This window comes from Limanda limanda, chromosome 1, assembly GCF_963576545.1.
Source record: "Limanda limanda chromosome 1, fLimLim1.1, whole genome shotgun sequence".
Classification (NCBI taxonomy): domain Eukaryota; kingdom Metazoa; phylum Chordata; class Actinopteri; order Pleuronectiformes; family Pleuronectidae; genus Limanda; species Limanda limanda.
This window is the reverse complement of record NC_083636.1, coordinates 10,125,346-10,141,665: the sequence shown is the minus strand read 5'-3', so window position 1 is coordinate 10,141,665 and position 16,320 is coordinate 10,125,346. Positions and strand designations below refer to the sequence as shown.

The 16,320-nt window shown below is 43.6% G+C and overlaps 1 protein-coding gene across 1 annotated transcript; it reads right to left on the bottom strand.

Moving 5' to 3' along the window:
* Nucleotides 1-5,778: 5,778 nt before the first annotated feature.
* On the bottom strand, nt 5,779-11,046 carry bcat1 (branched chain amino-acid transaminase 1, cytosolic). Its single transcript, XM_061076989.1, has 9 exons — nt 10,921-11,046; nt 10,599-10,709; nt 10,378-10,497; nt 10,116-10,276; nt 9,721-9,863; nt 9,365-9,450; nt 9,140-9,280; nt 8,602-8,676; nt 5,779-5,817 (listed from the first exon to the last, which is right to left on the bottom strand). The coding sequence occupies exons 1-9, from the start codon at nt 11,029-11,031 to the stop codon at nt 5,779-5,781; spliced, it is 987 nt and encodes a 328-aa protein (XP_060932972.1). The 5' UTR covers nt 11,032-11,046.
* Nucleotides 11,047-16,320: the final 5,274 nt, after the last annotated feature.

The following is a 16,320-nucleotide window of genomic DNA, read 5'->3' as shown; positions in this document are numbered from 1 at the left end:
AAAGTCTCAAACCAAATATAAAACCTTAAATGGATTTTCTAAATAACTAATTTGATTCAGCTTCCAGCGTCTGACCAGCAGTGAAAGGAGCCACAATAACATCAGATGCAGTTAATTGAGAACGAAGAAGAGAAAAACCAGAGCAGCAAAATGGCTGATTTCTCAAAATGAGACTTCAAATGCCGTGTGACAGCGGAGCATCTCCATTACAACACGGATGAGAAATAAAACAGCTTTTACCACAAAGCAAATCAGGCTTTGGTGCTGAAGCAGTGTGAGTGACACTGATCTCTCTGTGGCTCTTGTGTGTGTATGTGTGTGTGTGTGTGTGTGTGTGTGTGTGTGTGTGTGTGTGTGTGTGTGTGTGTGTGTGTGTGTGTGTGTGTGTGTGTGTGTGTGTGTGTGTGTGTGTTAGCCTGCTCTCCAACCATCCATCTATCCATCCATCCATTTACTCTAAGCTCTTAAGCGGTGCTGCTGTTAAAAAGTCCCCCTAAAACTCTGAGCCAAGAGCGATAACATGAGCGGCGGGAGGATAACGTTGATGTTAATGTCAGACGCACACAACTGACACCCAGTGTTGCTCCCGTGTTAACAAAACCCATCACGGTCTGTCTGTCCGTCTGAAGGCGCGCACTAATCTGCTCTTAATCACAAGCTCTTATTTACCCCAAAAAAATTACAGTTCATATTAATGCAGCAGAGGAGGAGGGGGTGAGGCAGAGGAGGATGATGGTGATCGTGGTGATGATGATTTTGTGATTAAGTGATGCCATCGTTGTGTTGGTGGATTAGGACGGGCATGGAAATAGATTAGTTATGCAGTGGTTTTTCATCATGATTGGCAGGCCTCCAAAAACTCACTTCACACACACACACACACACACACACACACACACTCCCCTTTCTCCCCCCAACCCTACCCCTCTCTCTTTCTCTCTTTATCTGTCTTTTTGTCTCACTCTGGAACAGGCCTGTGTTGAGGCCTGTTGTTTGTAGGCTGCTTGCTCCACCTGCTGGTGAACAAAGACATGGCATCGTTTTATTTATTTATTTTAATTTTTTAAGCCTTTCACACCTTCACTTCTGGAGAATTAATAAGACAAAAATAAAACACAATATGCAATATCACTTAAATTTTTCATGTGCAATGTTACTTCTTTTTCATGTGCAATAGATTTCATTAGAAAGAGACTGTTCTGAAACTGTTTCGGAGGCTGAGTCAGACTCTTTTTGGTTTTATTAGAATTATGTACATATGGTGTGAGGATGAGACTTTTTAAGGCCACTTTTAAGTTTTTTGTAACACACTGATGGAATATATGACTATTTTGGTCCTGAATTTCTTACAAAACCAAAAATAATGTCAAATGTGGACTAGATTTTGTAAGTAAAAGAATCCTGACTTGAAGTGCAAAGGTTTAAAAAAAATCACTGCTGTAAAAGTGCCATACATACATTTACCAGTGAGTCCATTTAGTTTGACCACATTCTCTGAGGATGACCACTCATTCTATGAGGATGATAATGACGTGTGAACTCACATTGTTTTTATTTGGTCCCAGATATGTAAAGTGTTAAGGAGTGTGGAGAAAATGTGTGAAGTTGTGGAAGGAAGGAGAGACTGACCACTTGTCTGGCCTTCAGCATCACTGATCAGCAGCATCCTCTTTCTGTTTCCTCATTACCATTCGGGGAGAAAAGCAGCACTGAGACACACACACACACACACACACATGTAACACTCACAGAACACACACACACACAGTTTGACTCTAATTGGGTGACCTAAAGCCACGGATATCATCTGCTATGGTGTGAGACCACAATCTCACCCAGAGCGACCGGCGGCCTCTGCAGTCACACCGCCTCCGAATAGAGGACTTGGAGGAGCGAAGGAGGAAGGGGAAAGGGAGGAAGGGTAAAGAAAAGACAAATAGAAGACAAACTGGCCGGAGAAGGGGGGAAGGAGGAGAGGAGGAAGAGCACAACAACAACAGCAACGGCACAAAAACACAAAGTGGCGCTGAGTTCATTAATTAGAATTTCAAATTGGACAAACTCAAGATGACAGCGTTGCACTTGTCAAATCAGATCATGCCCCGGCAGGATGAGAGAGGAAGAGAGAGGAAGAGAGGGAGAGAGAGAGGGAGAGAGAGAGAGAGAGGGAGAGAGAGAGAGGCACACAGCTCAGAGCCAAATACCACTCTTAGTCACTGAATGGGTGCCATCTCTCTCCCTCTCCCTCCATCTCTCCCCCCTCTCTCTCCACTTCCCCTGATTATGCCCACCGCCTCCCCTCTGTCCCCGCGTGAATGTCACGGCCGCCTTAACAAGAAGTGACAATTAAAACATCATCGGCGTCTCGAGGCTGAGTGGGGAGGGGGAGAGCGGCCTGCTGGGGTCCCTGGTCTCTGTGACGGAGAGATGGAGGGAGGGAATATGATTGAGGGGCTGCAGGGAGATAGAGTATGAGCTGTTTCAATGGAGAGAGAGAGACGACACTTTGGCAGCACACCAGAACTCTTAATAAAGCCAATAAAGGTCAATGGATTGAACTGTGAAGATGGATGGATGTATGTGTAGTAGGATGCATATATCAGCTATGAGGGATGGAACAATTAATACGAGCATGCACATCATGGACTCTTTAAATCATTGGGTAATGTAATCACCATGCCCCAGAAAAAAAAACATTGATCTAAAATTAAAGCATGTTCATGAATAAGACAACAATAGTTTCCGCGAACCAAACATAATTGTGTAATGGTTTTTGTTGACACTGTTCCAGTTGTTTCTGTTCATTAATATTCGTGTCCCTATCATGTATGTAAATAGAGGGTGAACAATACTAAAGCTCCAATGTACCAGTGTCACCATTTCTGCATGAAAAACAAATTTGGCAGCAGATCAGAGTCTGAATTCTAAGTGTGTTAAATCAGCATGTTGTTGGTGTTTTCATCGGTTCACACCATCACAGTGACCCCGACACCTTCACATAAGTTATACATCATTATCTCCAATGATCATCAGTTCTCTGAGTGGACCAGCAACTGTCCAAGTGACACTGGTAAATATCTGTGCAGCCATAATGATTTGCTATTTATTTATTACATTACATTTCATTTAGCTGACGCTTTTATCCAAAGCGACTTACAATAAGTGCATTCAACCCTGAGGGTACAAACCAAGAACAACAAGAATCAAGACAGTAAAATTTCTTCGAAATAAAGCAAAACTACAGAGTGCTATAAGTAAGTGCAATTTTAGTGCTACCAAAGTGTTAGTTTTCAAAAGTGGTTAGTTTTTTTTTTTATTTTTTTTTTTTTTTATTCAAGGTACAGTCGGAAGAGGTGGGTTTTTAGTTTTCGGCGAAAGATGTGTAAACTTTCAGATGTCCGGATGTCGAGTGGGAGCTCGACATTGATCCTTGTGGGTGATTAATGCCTTAAAGTATGATGGCCCCAACAACAACAAAACACACAATTTAACGGAAACACAATAACAAATTACAACATCAAGACACAACTACAAATCACAAACACAACAGGAAATAAGACAACACAACATTACCTAAAAGGCAGGTACCTGCGATTGACAAGGCTCGTCGCAGATTGGACGGACAAAATATTGGTCTTTTCAAGAAGAAGGATATGACAGAACATGTTTTCTCATTTTTCGTCGTGTTTTCTTATTTGTAGATTGATTGTTGTGTATTTTCACTTCAAAGCCAATGTAGAAAAATGCTCCCAAAAAAAATTGACAGATGATTATTATTGAACTGAGCCTTTTAGTGAAAAGAAAAAGTAAGAAGCAGAGTAAAAGACATTGAGATACATGCTGCGGTAATTTCATCAGTGGCCTAGATCGAGCAGGCTGGATGGATTTTGGCATTTTGAAGTATGTGCAGTGTGTGTGTGTGTGTCTGTGTGTGTGTGTGTGTGTGTGTGTGTGTGTGTGTCTGTCCACCAGCTGTGCCAGTGCAACACAAGGATGGAGCCGCGGCCAAAATGAGCTGTCTCCACAAAGAGCCAGAAATTATCCAGCCCGCCACTAGGTACCCCCTTGCACACGCACACGCACACACACACACACACACACACACACACACACACACACACACACACACACACACACACACACACACACACACACACACACACACACACACACACACACAAATGCTATCGCAGTTAATGAGGCATGAATTTGGAAGTGAACACAACTTACCTCCTGAGTTTTAATTTTTGAACTGGTGCAGTGTATCCGGAATTAAGGTGTGTGTGTGTGCACGCAGATGTGTGTGCAGAGCCAAATAGCCGAGTGCTGTGGTTTGATGCCTCCAGGTTGTCTGTGTGTGGCCTTCCCCGCAGCATCATTAAGGATTGTGGCAGTGTCTCTGCAAAGCCTGGCTCTGACTCCTGAGACGATCTCACACTCTTTCATCCTTCGTCCACAGGTCCACCATCCTTATACTCATCACATCTCAGAACTGAGTGGACAGCATCAGGCTTTTGTCTGACAAGAACAACAGCCAGGGAGGCTCATCAGGTTATGCTGTAAGAAAATTTGGGAAAGTCCACCAAGATGTACAAAATGTGAGGTTGCATTTCGTCCACTTGTTTCAAGCACATCTGGAGTAGAAATGGGCTTTTAGATGATTGTACTCGGTCAATGTAGATAGATTCATTGGGCTATAGATGAAATAATCCTAACCCTTAATATTAAACTATATTTGATTCTTTCAGAGAATAGTTTCACTCCAGGACTCCAGATGTTAATCACAACATAATCTCTCAGTATCATAAATGAGTAGATTTGCTTCACTCTCACATCTGTGTTATACTTAAAGACGAAGCTGGTAAATAGCTTAGCATGAAGACTGGAAACTGGTGGAAACACATACTTGGATAAATCCAAAGGTACAGAAAGAAATCCACGTTTGTACAATTTATACAAACAAAAATAAAGTAAAGTCTGAAAATGACTGGTTGCTGTTTTATGGGGGTTATGAGCCGGACTCATTCTTGGTCCGCTAGCAGTGACATTCCTGAAAGTCTTGTCATCAAAACACTGAGGAGACAAGTAAACAAACTTATATTTTCAGTTTCTTGACACATTTAATTATAGATGAAACTAAATCTAGCTGCATTCACTCCCATCAACAAACACCTTATAAGAAATGACCATGAATGGATAAGAATAATGAAAACTGCAGAGTGATATGAAGCAAAATGACTAAGGTGCAGCACAAAGTATCAACTAAAGATTTAAATAAAAATGGGCCTCTTAACACACTTTAGAAACTTTGAGAACACTTTATTGAAGTCCCTCTATAGTTGTTTATAACTCTGACACAAGTAAAATGAAATCCTCTGTAACTTTTAATATCTCTGCATATTCTGTTATCCTTCATGTTGTTTCAAAGCTATGTTCCTGGATGTTGGTTGGGAAATGGGGCGAGAAGCAGCAGAACAAGTCTCTGTAAGTTATTGTGCAGTGTTGCATGAGAAATGTCCCTGCTTTTGTTGATTATTGTTGTGACAGTTGTGTTGTTTTTGTGGTTAATTTAAGTTTAAAAAGACATAAAGTTGTGTGACATACTGCAGAGACATTTTGGCTACAACTGGGGCTCCTCAGCATGTTGCAGCGACAGTACAAATGTTGCACCAACATTGTTTGCTTGTTACTGTCTTTCTTTGGTTGTTGTATAACCATATGTGTTTCTGTACACATGCTGGCCGCTGTGCACGTGTGTGCCAGGCTCCTTTGTCCCTGCTACACCAGGAGAGTCCAGTCACTGGCTGTCCGGCCATACTGTAAGAGAGCAAAGGTCAACCAAAAGTTATTTAACAGAAAGAAAATCAGGAAGCGCTTAACTTCTCTCGCTTGCTGCAAACTTAATTAAAACTTAAATGTCGAAAAAACACCAATCACAAAATAAAATCAAATATCCGTGAGCAAATGTGCGAACTCAGCCTCCGAGGGAACACGACGCAGCGGAGAAAAGGCGCCATAATAAAAATCAAAACAAAATGCTCCCCAATCCATGACAGCTGCGGAGACAAATCCAATTATTTGTGTCTCATGTTGCAAATTTGTTCTAATGGTCGAAGTGAGAAAGTAAATAAACGCCTGCGAAGGGGAAACAAAAGAATGTGATTTCTAATTAACTTGAAAGAGGAACAGCAGGGCGACTTAGTAAACCCATCTTTCATCTGCTGCCTCAGACCACTCGTTTGTTTGTTGCACAATGTTGTCTTCAAGAGGGGCGGGAGGACTAGTGTGTGCGTGCTTGTGTGCGGGGGATAACACCGCGCCGCTTCCCTCCAAATGAAATGTCAACAGATTTAACAGCGGCGCGGAAAGGAGCGCGGCAGTTTCCAGCGTTTTGTCGATTTTATTGTTCATTAAGCTTCGCTCCCCCCCCCACCACCCCCCCGCCCCACAAATCTTCCTCCTCCTCCTCCTCTCCCACTTGTTCGAGGCTTCATTTGCAGCATCTTGGCTTTGAAGATCACAAAAGGCTGAGGCAATAATTGGGTTTGTGCAATTACGGCGAGCTTAATGAGAGAATCCCGTAGTTTGTCTTGCCCCTATCTCCAACTCTCCACGCTCCGCCATTACTCCGACTACTGTCTCTCCTCCACACTTTCTCTCTCTGTGAAGCCCTGTCGACGAAAGGAGGATGTTATCGCGGTTAAAGCTGTGGTCAACGCTTTCGTAACGCGCACCATGCATGCACACACGGCTTGGATGATGGACAGAGCAGATAGGTTAACAGTCTGCAGCACCTGAACGAGATCAGGGAGAAAGACGCTTAAACCCACAGTCTACTATTCAATTAACTTTATGTTGTGGACCTAGTGGCCTGCAACTGTCACGGCGTCCAATGTAGACCCAACCAACGTTTCTGATTCAACTCAGAAGGTCCTTATATTCTCATCCAGTCCACAATATTTGTAGAAACAGATGGAAAAACCAAAGCATAGTCACATTGGGCGAGAGGGGAGGTACACCTTGGAAAATTGACAATTAAGTCTCACATTCACACCTACAAGTCAATGTAGTCTCCAACTAACCTAACCCCCACTCTGCATGTTGACGGACTGTGGGAGGAAGCTGGTCCACCCGGAGAAAAGCCACTCAGACACAGGGAGAACACAGAAAAGCTGCAGCTGAATCGGGATTCGGACCAAGACGAATCAACAGAGCGAACCATCGCAACACAGTGCCACCCTGTTTTAAATTAGTTCTTCATTAAAACTAAACAAGTCATTTTACTTTTCAGAAGGCTGCAGGACAACCCAGTTGGAGCTTTAGGGTTTTCACTTAGCTTTAAAGAAGACTTGCACAGTAACGCTAATTCAGTCTTTCAAGGGCCGTTCTTGCTTGCAAAGTTTGTCTCTTTTATTTGACAGGACAAGACTAGAGGGCCAAAACCAAACCAAAACCCAACAGGCCTTCAGTTCATTGTCTCCAGACCCAACCCAAACCTTATGTTTTACCCACCAGGCACGTGCAGTTTAATAAACCAAGTAGATAGAACCCGAACCCACATATAACTTCAAAATTTTTGTACGAACCCGGCCACACTCTTCGCGTCCTGCTAGGTCCGAACAGTTAATTGGCTCGAGCATTGAGGACTGGCAGGCTTTCTGTCCAACATGCACAACTCATCCTGATGTTCAGAAATTGATCTCAAGAGAAAACCAAACCTTCAACAAAGCACTTCAACTTTGCAAGAACCATCTTAGCCTGATTGCACAAGGTCCTCGCAGGAGAGAAAATAAGCCTCACACCCCAGCTCATACCCCTCCCTAATAAATTTCTCATTACGCAGCACAATAACAGAAAGTCAGCCAGACACAACACACTCATTAACACCAATCAAGCCTTCAGCGAACGACATTATGTATGTGTTGAAACCTGCAGTGCTGCGTAGACTGCGGAGGTGCTGGCTTGTAGGCCACATTAGCAAATCATCACTCGTTGCCTCTTGAGATATCTCACTTATTACACACCTGCAGGCAAAACAATACACGTACAATGAATAAGGACCAGTGGGGTTTGTTGGAAAAAAAAAATTCTAATTGTGTAACATAGTAAACACTTTGCACTATGCAGACTCAAACAGAAGATAATATTTGTTTCCTTTAGGTTTTACAGTTCATCATCCGAATGCTCAATTCAGTGAGTCGGTAAGAATATTCCTGTTTATTTATCTCTGTTCAGTGAAGCCTATGAGGCCGATGTGAGAGGAAAACACTTCAGTTATTTTTTCAGGTTGACCTGCGACTGCTGCCACTTGCACTCACACCAAGAATGCTGTTCTCCTGCAGTCACATCACTGAGGGTTTTGTTTAAAGGCATCTGTTAGGATATGGAAACAGAGTCCTGAGGGTGACAAGGGCAGTAAAGACCACAGATGTTCGACCAGCTGTTACTGAGCAGAGGGAAACATCTGCGGATTGGGGTGTGTTGGTATGTGTGTGTGTGTGTGTGTGTGTGTGTGTGTGTGTGTGTGTGTGCGTGTGTGTGTGTGTGTGTGTGTGTGTGTGTGTGTGTGTGTGTGTGTGTGTGTGTGTGCAATCCAGCAACCTGTATATCTTCCAGTTCCTTCGTTAAGCGTGAAGTCAACAGTGAGCTTTTATCCTGATTGGGGATGTGCAGGTTCTAAAACAAACAAAATCACATAGTCAGTTTCCTCTGAGAGCCTCACTGTTATAAGAGAGAACATAGAGAATGTTATGTTATAAATGTCCATGTTCGTTTACATAGTCTTTATACAAATATCTAATATTGTTATGACAGAAGACCACAAAGGTTCATTGTGATCAACAAAGACTGTTTTAAAAATGTAAAGTCAGACAGGGCCATTCAGGGTCTTATCACTTTAATGTTTTTCCAAAATAAAATGAAGGGATGTACAGATATTTCTTGTAAAAATAGCAATTTAAGGACTCAGGCTCAAAAGTGTGGTTATTGGAACTCAAAGCAGTTTTTCTACTGTTCTACTGCAGATAACTTCCAGTTTGACGGCTTTTAGTATATTATATAAATGATTATGCTTCAAGATGAAATCATTGGGTTTGGGTTAGCGGAGAGATGCTGCACACACAGAATTTCGTTGTCTCACCTCTCCCTGGTAAAGAACGTGTCCTACAGGGCAGATCATGCAGGCAGTGCCGGAGCCAAACACTTCTTTGACCCTCTGCTGCTTCAGGGCCGAGCAGAACTGAGCCATGGTCAGGTAGCGCTCCGTCACCTTAAACTCATCCTAGAAAGGGTTAGAGATGGAAAGGAGATGTCATCACTGCATTATTCCGCCAAAAGTGAGATGTGTCGTGCGTTCCTTTCTCACCCATTTCCTGGTTTTGTCCAGGATGCTCTGTCGGGTTACGCCTGGGAGGATGAGGCCATCAAGAGGCGGAGTTGAAAGCTCCTCCTCTAAAAAAAAACACAATACATGTAATATGAATACATCCATAAAATAGTAACAAATGAATGAATGAATAAATTAATGTATCATGTAGTTGTAATGAGGCTGTTCTGCCAGTGGAGGTCACTTTTGTAAAACATGTACTTTATTCTACACCGGTATGCTTCTCTAGGAGAGTTTTCATATTTGACAGTTGTATAATGCCCACGATAAAAAGATGTGTACGTCCACATCTTCCACTTCCAATGACTGGGGATGTGGTATTGCTGGTGACTGACCCCCGTCCTCATTGATCCAGTGCAGAAAGATGTTCATGGTTCCTGCCTCAGTGATCTTGTGGTCCTCTCCGTACAGCCACAGCACCTGGTCACACCCATTATCCACTGCTTCATACTGGGCAAGCAGGCTGCCCCCGTAGTTCCTGCAGACATCCACAGACTCAGTTGCATTAGTTACTGTGGTGTCTATGGCGCTGCACACAACTGTAACACTGCAGTTAGATTAGATATGTTTAAGAATATCTTTTATCAGGGCAGGTCTGTCAAAAGTTTGACTGCAATTGCACAAATGATTTCCTGCATAAAACTTCACAACATGACTCAGTTCATATCAGTAAAAGCTCAAATAAACGTGATAACAACAAACATGAATTGACTACATATCGACGACCCACCCTCCCATCTTGCAGTCTCCGGTTCCTCCAATCCAGGCCCTTGTGTACTTTGGGTCAGCCCACAAGGAGACGGCCTTTCCCCCATTGTTGAAGTAGGGGCGACCAGTAGACAAGATCACATACAGCAAGGCACGGGTCGGCTTCTTTAGACCAAGAGTCGGCTGCCATGGATGCAATAAAATGCATTTTAAATTAGATCCACAGCAATGAAATCAACCTCCTGCCTCTGCACATGATTGCACCACATCCGGTTCCTCCTCACCTCAGTGCTGATAAATGTTGGTCTAATGTACAGACTGGCCTTGCTGGAGTGAGGGACCCAGTCCTGCTCAATCTCTACCAGTCGCCTGATGCACTCCAGCAACTCTGACTGGTCAAAAGCCTGAGAGGAGAGGGACAAATATTTCATGAATTTTTGTCTTAAAAGACACCTATCCTTCCATCTCTCCATCCGTTCCATCTCATCCATTCCAATCGTCTTACAGGCAGACAGGCTCTTTTGGCGGAGTTGGTCATGCGTTGCATATTGAGCATCGGCCGAAAGATGCGCAGCCGGTTGTCATCACCGCGGTACGCCTTTAACCCCTCAAACAGCTGGAGGGGAGAGGAGAGTCAAATCTTAGTTTAACACATTAACGTTGAAGGGCTCTTGTAGTCCATGTTATGTGTCACTTCCTGACTATATGGTTGAGCTCAAGACCTGAGCAAGATAGTGGACTTGTTAAAGTTTTCTAAATTGCAGTTACTTTGCCCATGCCGCCATTGATGTACATAGATTTTAGGAACAGGTATAAAGACAGTGCACCTGGATGGCGTAGTGCAGTGACGAACAGGCTGGATGGAGCGACAGGTTCTCAAAGGGCTTGATGAGCGGAGCCTGCCAGCCCTCAGTCTCACTCCACTCTATGGTCAACATGTGGTCAGTGAAGCAGGTTCCAAAGCTCGACACATCGCCTTTGGTCTCTCGGGTGGAGCTGGATAACAGCTGGAACACCAGGTTAGCTGCCTGGTTAAAGAAAACATCACAGCAATCTATAATCAATTATCTGTTTCATTTAGTTGTGATAGTTGAGGTTGGGGTAGGGGGCTAGGGAGGGCTTCATGTGTCCCTGCTAAGAAAAAAATGGAAACCACACAAACAGATTTTTACCAAACTTCAATATGTAAAATACATAATATAGAATATATATACCCCTGTCAATGTCTCTGTGGTCAGAGAAACGCATTTTCAAATGTATCTCTGCAAATGGACAATCAATATATTGATCCAACTATAACCCAGGGCATGCATTGTTTAAAAATGCATTTTCTGAGGAAATAACGCAGTATCAAAAACATGACCTTAACTTATTTATTTAAGAATAACATCATCATGGAATCACTTTGAGGTCAGGAAATAACAGTGAAAGTGATGGATTAATGTTTGCAACCCCTAACATTAGAAATACAATATACTTATTCTTATTCAGATGAACCTATCATTTGTCATAATATGGTATAAATGACATCACAATGAAAGTTGGGGTACATGCAGTACACGCATAACCTTTCACTATTTCTGTGTTGTGCAATAGGAGTAGACTTGACGTTGGCTAATTATTAATAATCATGAAATATGATTATTAAAATAAAAATTATCTATCAAAAATAATTAAATTATTAATTGAAGATGATCAGTAATCAAATAACAATAAAACCACTAATGAGAAAATAGGAATTATCAATTAGAAAGTACAAGCTATCAATTAACAATGATAAGGTTATCAACCAAGAATAATGAAAATAATTAGTCAAAACAATAAAATTATCAATTTAAGAATAATACTATCTATATTAATAATTGAGAAAGGGGGGCACCACCCTGGTTTCCCAGGGACCAACGATGTCAAGCTATAATTATCAGTCTCATAATGATAAATGTCAAATTAATAATGTCAATATTTTAATATTAACGATTACTTAATAAACAGTGAAGGCTTCTAAGTTCGAGCACAGGCAATCATAATCCAGCTGCAATCACACACTTATGTACAAATAATCACAGACTACAGATACTTTAATTACAAAAGTATTTATTAAAAAGGGGAAATAAAGTTATAATGTTATTCAATGATTTATCATTTTAACAAGCTCCGATATTTCAAAGATAAACACAGCAGCACTTATCACAATTCAGAAAATACATGTAAAACCTGCGGTCTACCTATGTATGTCTGTCTCTGTGTGTGTGTGTCTGTGACAAAGTGTCTCTCTGTGTGGGTGTGTCTGTGTGTGTATGTGAAATAAAGTTAGTGTTATTTAATGATTTATCATTTTAACAAACTCCCATATTTCAAAGATAACAACAGCAGCAGCATTTATCACGATTTAGAAGACACATGTATCCACCTATGTGTATCTGCGTGTGTATCCATCTGTCTGTGTCTATCAAAGTGTCTGTGTGGGTGTGTCTATGTGTGTGTATGTGAAATAAAGTTAGTGTTATTTAATGATTTATCATTTTAACAAACTCCCATATTTCAAAGATAATAACAGCAGCTTATCACAATTTAGAACACGCATGTAACCTCTGGTCCATCTATGTGTCTCTGTGTGTGTGTATCTGTCTGTGTCTATCAATGTGTATGTGTGTGTGTGTGTGTGTGTGTGTGTGTGTGTGTGTGTGTGTGTGTGTGCGAGAGAGAGAGAAAAAGAAGGGGCGTGGCGATGACGCGTAGTGACATCACATCTAAGATGGAGGCCGATCATGATTCGTGGAATCAAGGCCTAAAAACTCTCAAAATGGCGGATTGACTACAAAACAAGATGGCGGAGCCGTTATGAATTTAGAGCCAGGATGGGAGGAGAGAGAGAGCGGAGGCGTGGCAATAATAGACTCAAAATGGTGGGTTAACTTGCGTTATTCAAGATGGAGTTTATGTTAATGACACCATGTGGCCGGAGCGCACACTGGTGGTCGTCACATGAATTACACAAAGGAAATTTTAGACAAAGAGAATTCTTATCTCTGCTTGGCTTTGGGGGCCGAATGGTTTCCAGATGTGTTCAGCCTCTCTAAGCATAGATTTAACTATGTGACATGACCTGTATTATAAATACAGGTCAGAAGTGTGTATAGGTCGGTTTAGAAGGAGAGAGAGAGAGAGAGAGAAAACATGTAAGGAGAGTTCAAAGAAGCTCTTAAAAAAAATACGCCTGAGATGAGTTAACAGGGATTCACCCCTCAGCCCTCAAGCGAGCGTTGTGGGCCGAGGTTCTGATCGGTGAAATCACTGCAGACTCACACAGACGTTAACAGTGCGGGCGGAGGCGCTTCTCGCGGCCCTATTTACTTGCAACACAAAACATTGCGATCAAACCGGAAACCGGAAGTAGCGGCTCGGAGTAGTGGCCGGCTAAAACAATGGAACACGGAAGTTCCATCAACAAGATACACTCAAATATTAAACAATATGCTACGTATCTGCCCAGATAATCAAGTCTCTTACTGTACAACCCTCGCGATGTGCCTGCGACTCGGCGCGAATGTGTCGGGGGCCAGTGAATCACGTGGTCTCTCTCACGAGCGGAGCTCCTGGCTCGGCCGCTGGACCGGAAAAGGAAGCGAATTATTCCTGCTGTCTTGACGGAATGAAACTTCGCCTTTCTTCTGTGACAGCGGAGAACGTGCTGGTCTACAGGAACGGAGTGGATTGCCTCTTACTCCTCAGCGGGATGAACGTCGCGCTTCTGCAGGGGACGGCTGGTTTGAAGCCGTTTGTAGATCGTTGGAAAAAGGAAAAGTAAAGTCCGTGGAAAAGGAAACAGTCTGAGATCGTCCAGCGAGCAATTTCCTGTTTGGTCTTTAAAAGTTAAAACAGGAAAAGTCCTTTTCAAACTAAAAACGTCAACTAAGGTAAAAGAAGAAATTAATGAAATGAATTGAAATGAATAAAACAAACGTCTTATCGCCTCCATTAGTTACTGAGTCGTGTGGTTAGACCTCTTGAAGTCAGAAAACAACTTGAGCAGCGTGGAAAAGAGGCAGATTTCTGGGAGCACAGGGGTTTTGTTCTACCTGGGAGGTACCTGCCCCCCTGGAGGAGGGGTCAAGGGTCAGTGTTGCCCTCAGCCAATTAGATGTCAGGGTCCCGACCTTAGTGGGCGGGGATTCGACCTCAGTGGGCGTTTCAGAGTCTCATTTGGGTTTTTGCAGAGCGGCCTGCAACATCTCCCCACCAGGCCCTGCTGGAGGGGGGGGCATAGTGGGGGTTCAGGAGATGCTTTCCCCACCAAGGCGAGGCTCCAGGCTGTCTAGAGAAGGTGTGACTTAAGACTGAAACTGGTTGAACTGGTTTCAGCTGGGCCTTGTAGGCCTCAAGTATTTACAACCTATTGTTTGATGGTCACTCAGGACCTCACCCCCAACAATCCCCCTTTGGTCTGAAAAGTGGGTCGTGACCCGGTTTCCAGGGCACACTAGGGTCGAGAGTCCATAATCCATGTGAGGTAATCCTTGAGTGGAATTGAAGCATCGAAAGTTAGTTCATCATGAGGCAGAGGCATAAATGTCTTTGAGGCATGAGTCTAAACAGAGAGAGGTAATTGTCTGGGCAGACAGAGGCTAAACAACATATATTCTAAAACACGGCGCACATTTTCAATTTCACATAATGCTTATCGGCAGTTATTGTTAACATACTGATGAATTTCGGTGAAGAGTGAAATGAAAGAAAAGTGGAAAAAGGAACAGAAGAAAATGTTTGAGTAGGTGCTGGTGTTTTGAGGTAAACATGTGTTATTCTGTCAAACCAAAACATTTAGAACGGCGAGTCACGTTCTGTTGTTCGCTAATCTGTGAATATATGGTAAATCCTATTTCTAGGGTTGCAAATCTACAGATATTGAAATTGCACTGCCAAGACTGAATTGCCAACTGTACCCGTGAGGGCTGCACAACCGTAGTGGTAACGACTTCAAAATCCTCAACGAGGTCTAAGGAGGTTCACTACTTGAACTACGTTATACAATTTACTGACAGAGGGTCTAAAGCATGCAGCTATTGATGGAGTGAGTGGTTTGAGCGGTCTTTGTTTTAAAATTGGGATTTCTTCCCCCCCCCCCTTTCAGGTGTGGAGGTGAGAGGGGTTTCTGGCAGCGCCTCGGTTCTTCCCAGTCATTGAAGTCATCTTTAGGAGTGGAGAAGGAGGGCGACTGCTTCTAGTTTCGCCAACGGGGTTCAGTGTCTGGTCTCTCAGTGGAGCCTGGAGGAACACGTGGCACAATGTCTCTCATTGCTTCATCCACACATCTCCGTATTAATTCCTCTGTGCCAGGATGCATCCCATGTGTTGGATTTCGGTCACCATCTCTATACTCCTAGTATTGATGAGGTTTCCTTTGGTTACAGCCCCTACTTCTCTGTGGAGAGGGATTCAGGTGCTGAGGTCGAAACTGTTTGTGGGGCTGGTTGAAATCCTCACCCCCTTGGTTTTGAGGGGCACCCTGTTGGAAGGGTCGTTGTTTCTGGTTCTCTTTGCTGGGGTTCATCTTGGCGTGGGGAAAGTTGTCATCTTCCAGCGCCGGGTCCACATGTGTTTGGACTTGAACTGCCAGAACCACGGTGTCGTCTTCGTTGAACCATCGGTTGTCTGGGTCGAAGCGATAAATGTCTTTTTCAAGGGGCTCTAGCCGCCGGTTGCGGATTTCCTCTTTGAGGGGGTGCTGAGTCATCAGTGTCTTTTGACTCGAATGTGCCACGGTACTCATCTTCGTGGCCACCATCTCTTGCACCGGGGGTTGGAGGACCATCCAGGACGCGACCGTGAGTCGTGGTGCGCCTCTGCCTGAGTGGCAGACTGGGAATCTCCTTCAGACCTCCAGGACGGATTGCTTCCGTCGTCGTGATGTGGATCAGCATGGCTCCGCGCAGGATGTGTTTGTTCTGGCTGGAGTGGATGCTTAGTGTCCGCTGGACAGGCATTTGATGTTGCCTCATAGCGGTCCCAGGTCACTGCACGTCTAGGGGTTGAGTCCGGCTCCCCCTTTGGTGTTGAGTGGGTCGGAGCGGTGGACTGCTGGGTGTGTCTGGCTCTCCAGAGCGAAGCTCCCTCTGCATGAGGGTTGTGGAGCTGTGCTCGCAGCTGTTCTCCCAGTGTCTCTGCTCTGCTGGCTCCACCGGGAATGACGTCAGCTCCTGGCCCTGTCATCAGGGATCTCAGCTTGA

Bases quoted from the DNA above. Each gene is read 5' to 3' on its own strand.
- bcat1 (XM_061076989.1), bottom strand. From the start codon at position 11,031: ATGTTGACCATAGAGTGGAGTGAGACTGAGGGCTGGCAGGCTCCGCTC. The intron at 10,710-10,920 runs GTGCACTGTCTT...TCTCCCCTCCAG, and splicing joins CACTGCACTACGCCATCCAG to CTGTTTGAGGGGTTAAAGGC. The intron at 9,281-9,364 runs GTGAGAAAGGAA...AACCCTTTCTAG, and splicing joins TGGACAAAACCAGGAAATGG to GATGAGTTTAAGGTGACGGA.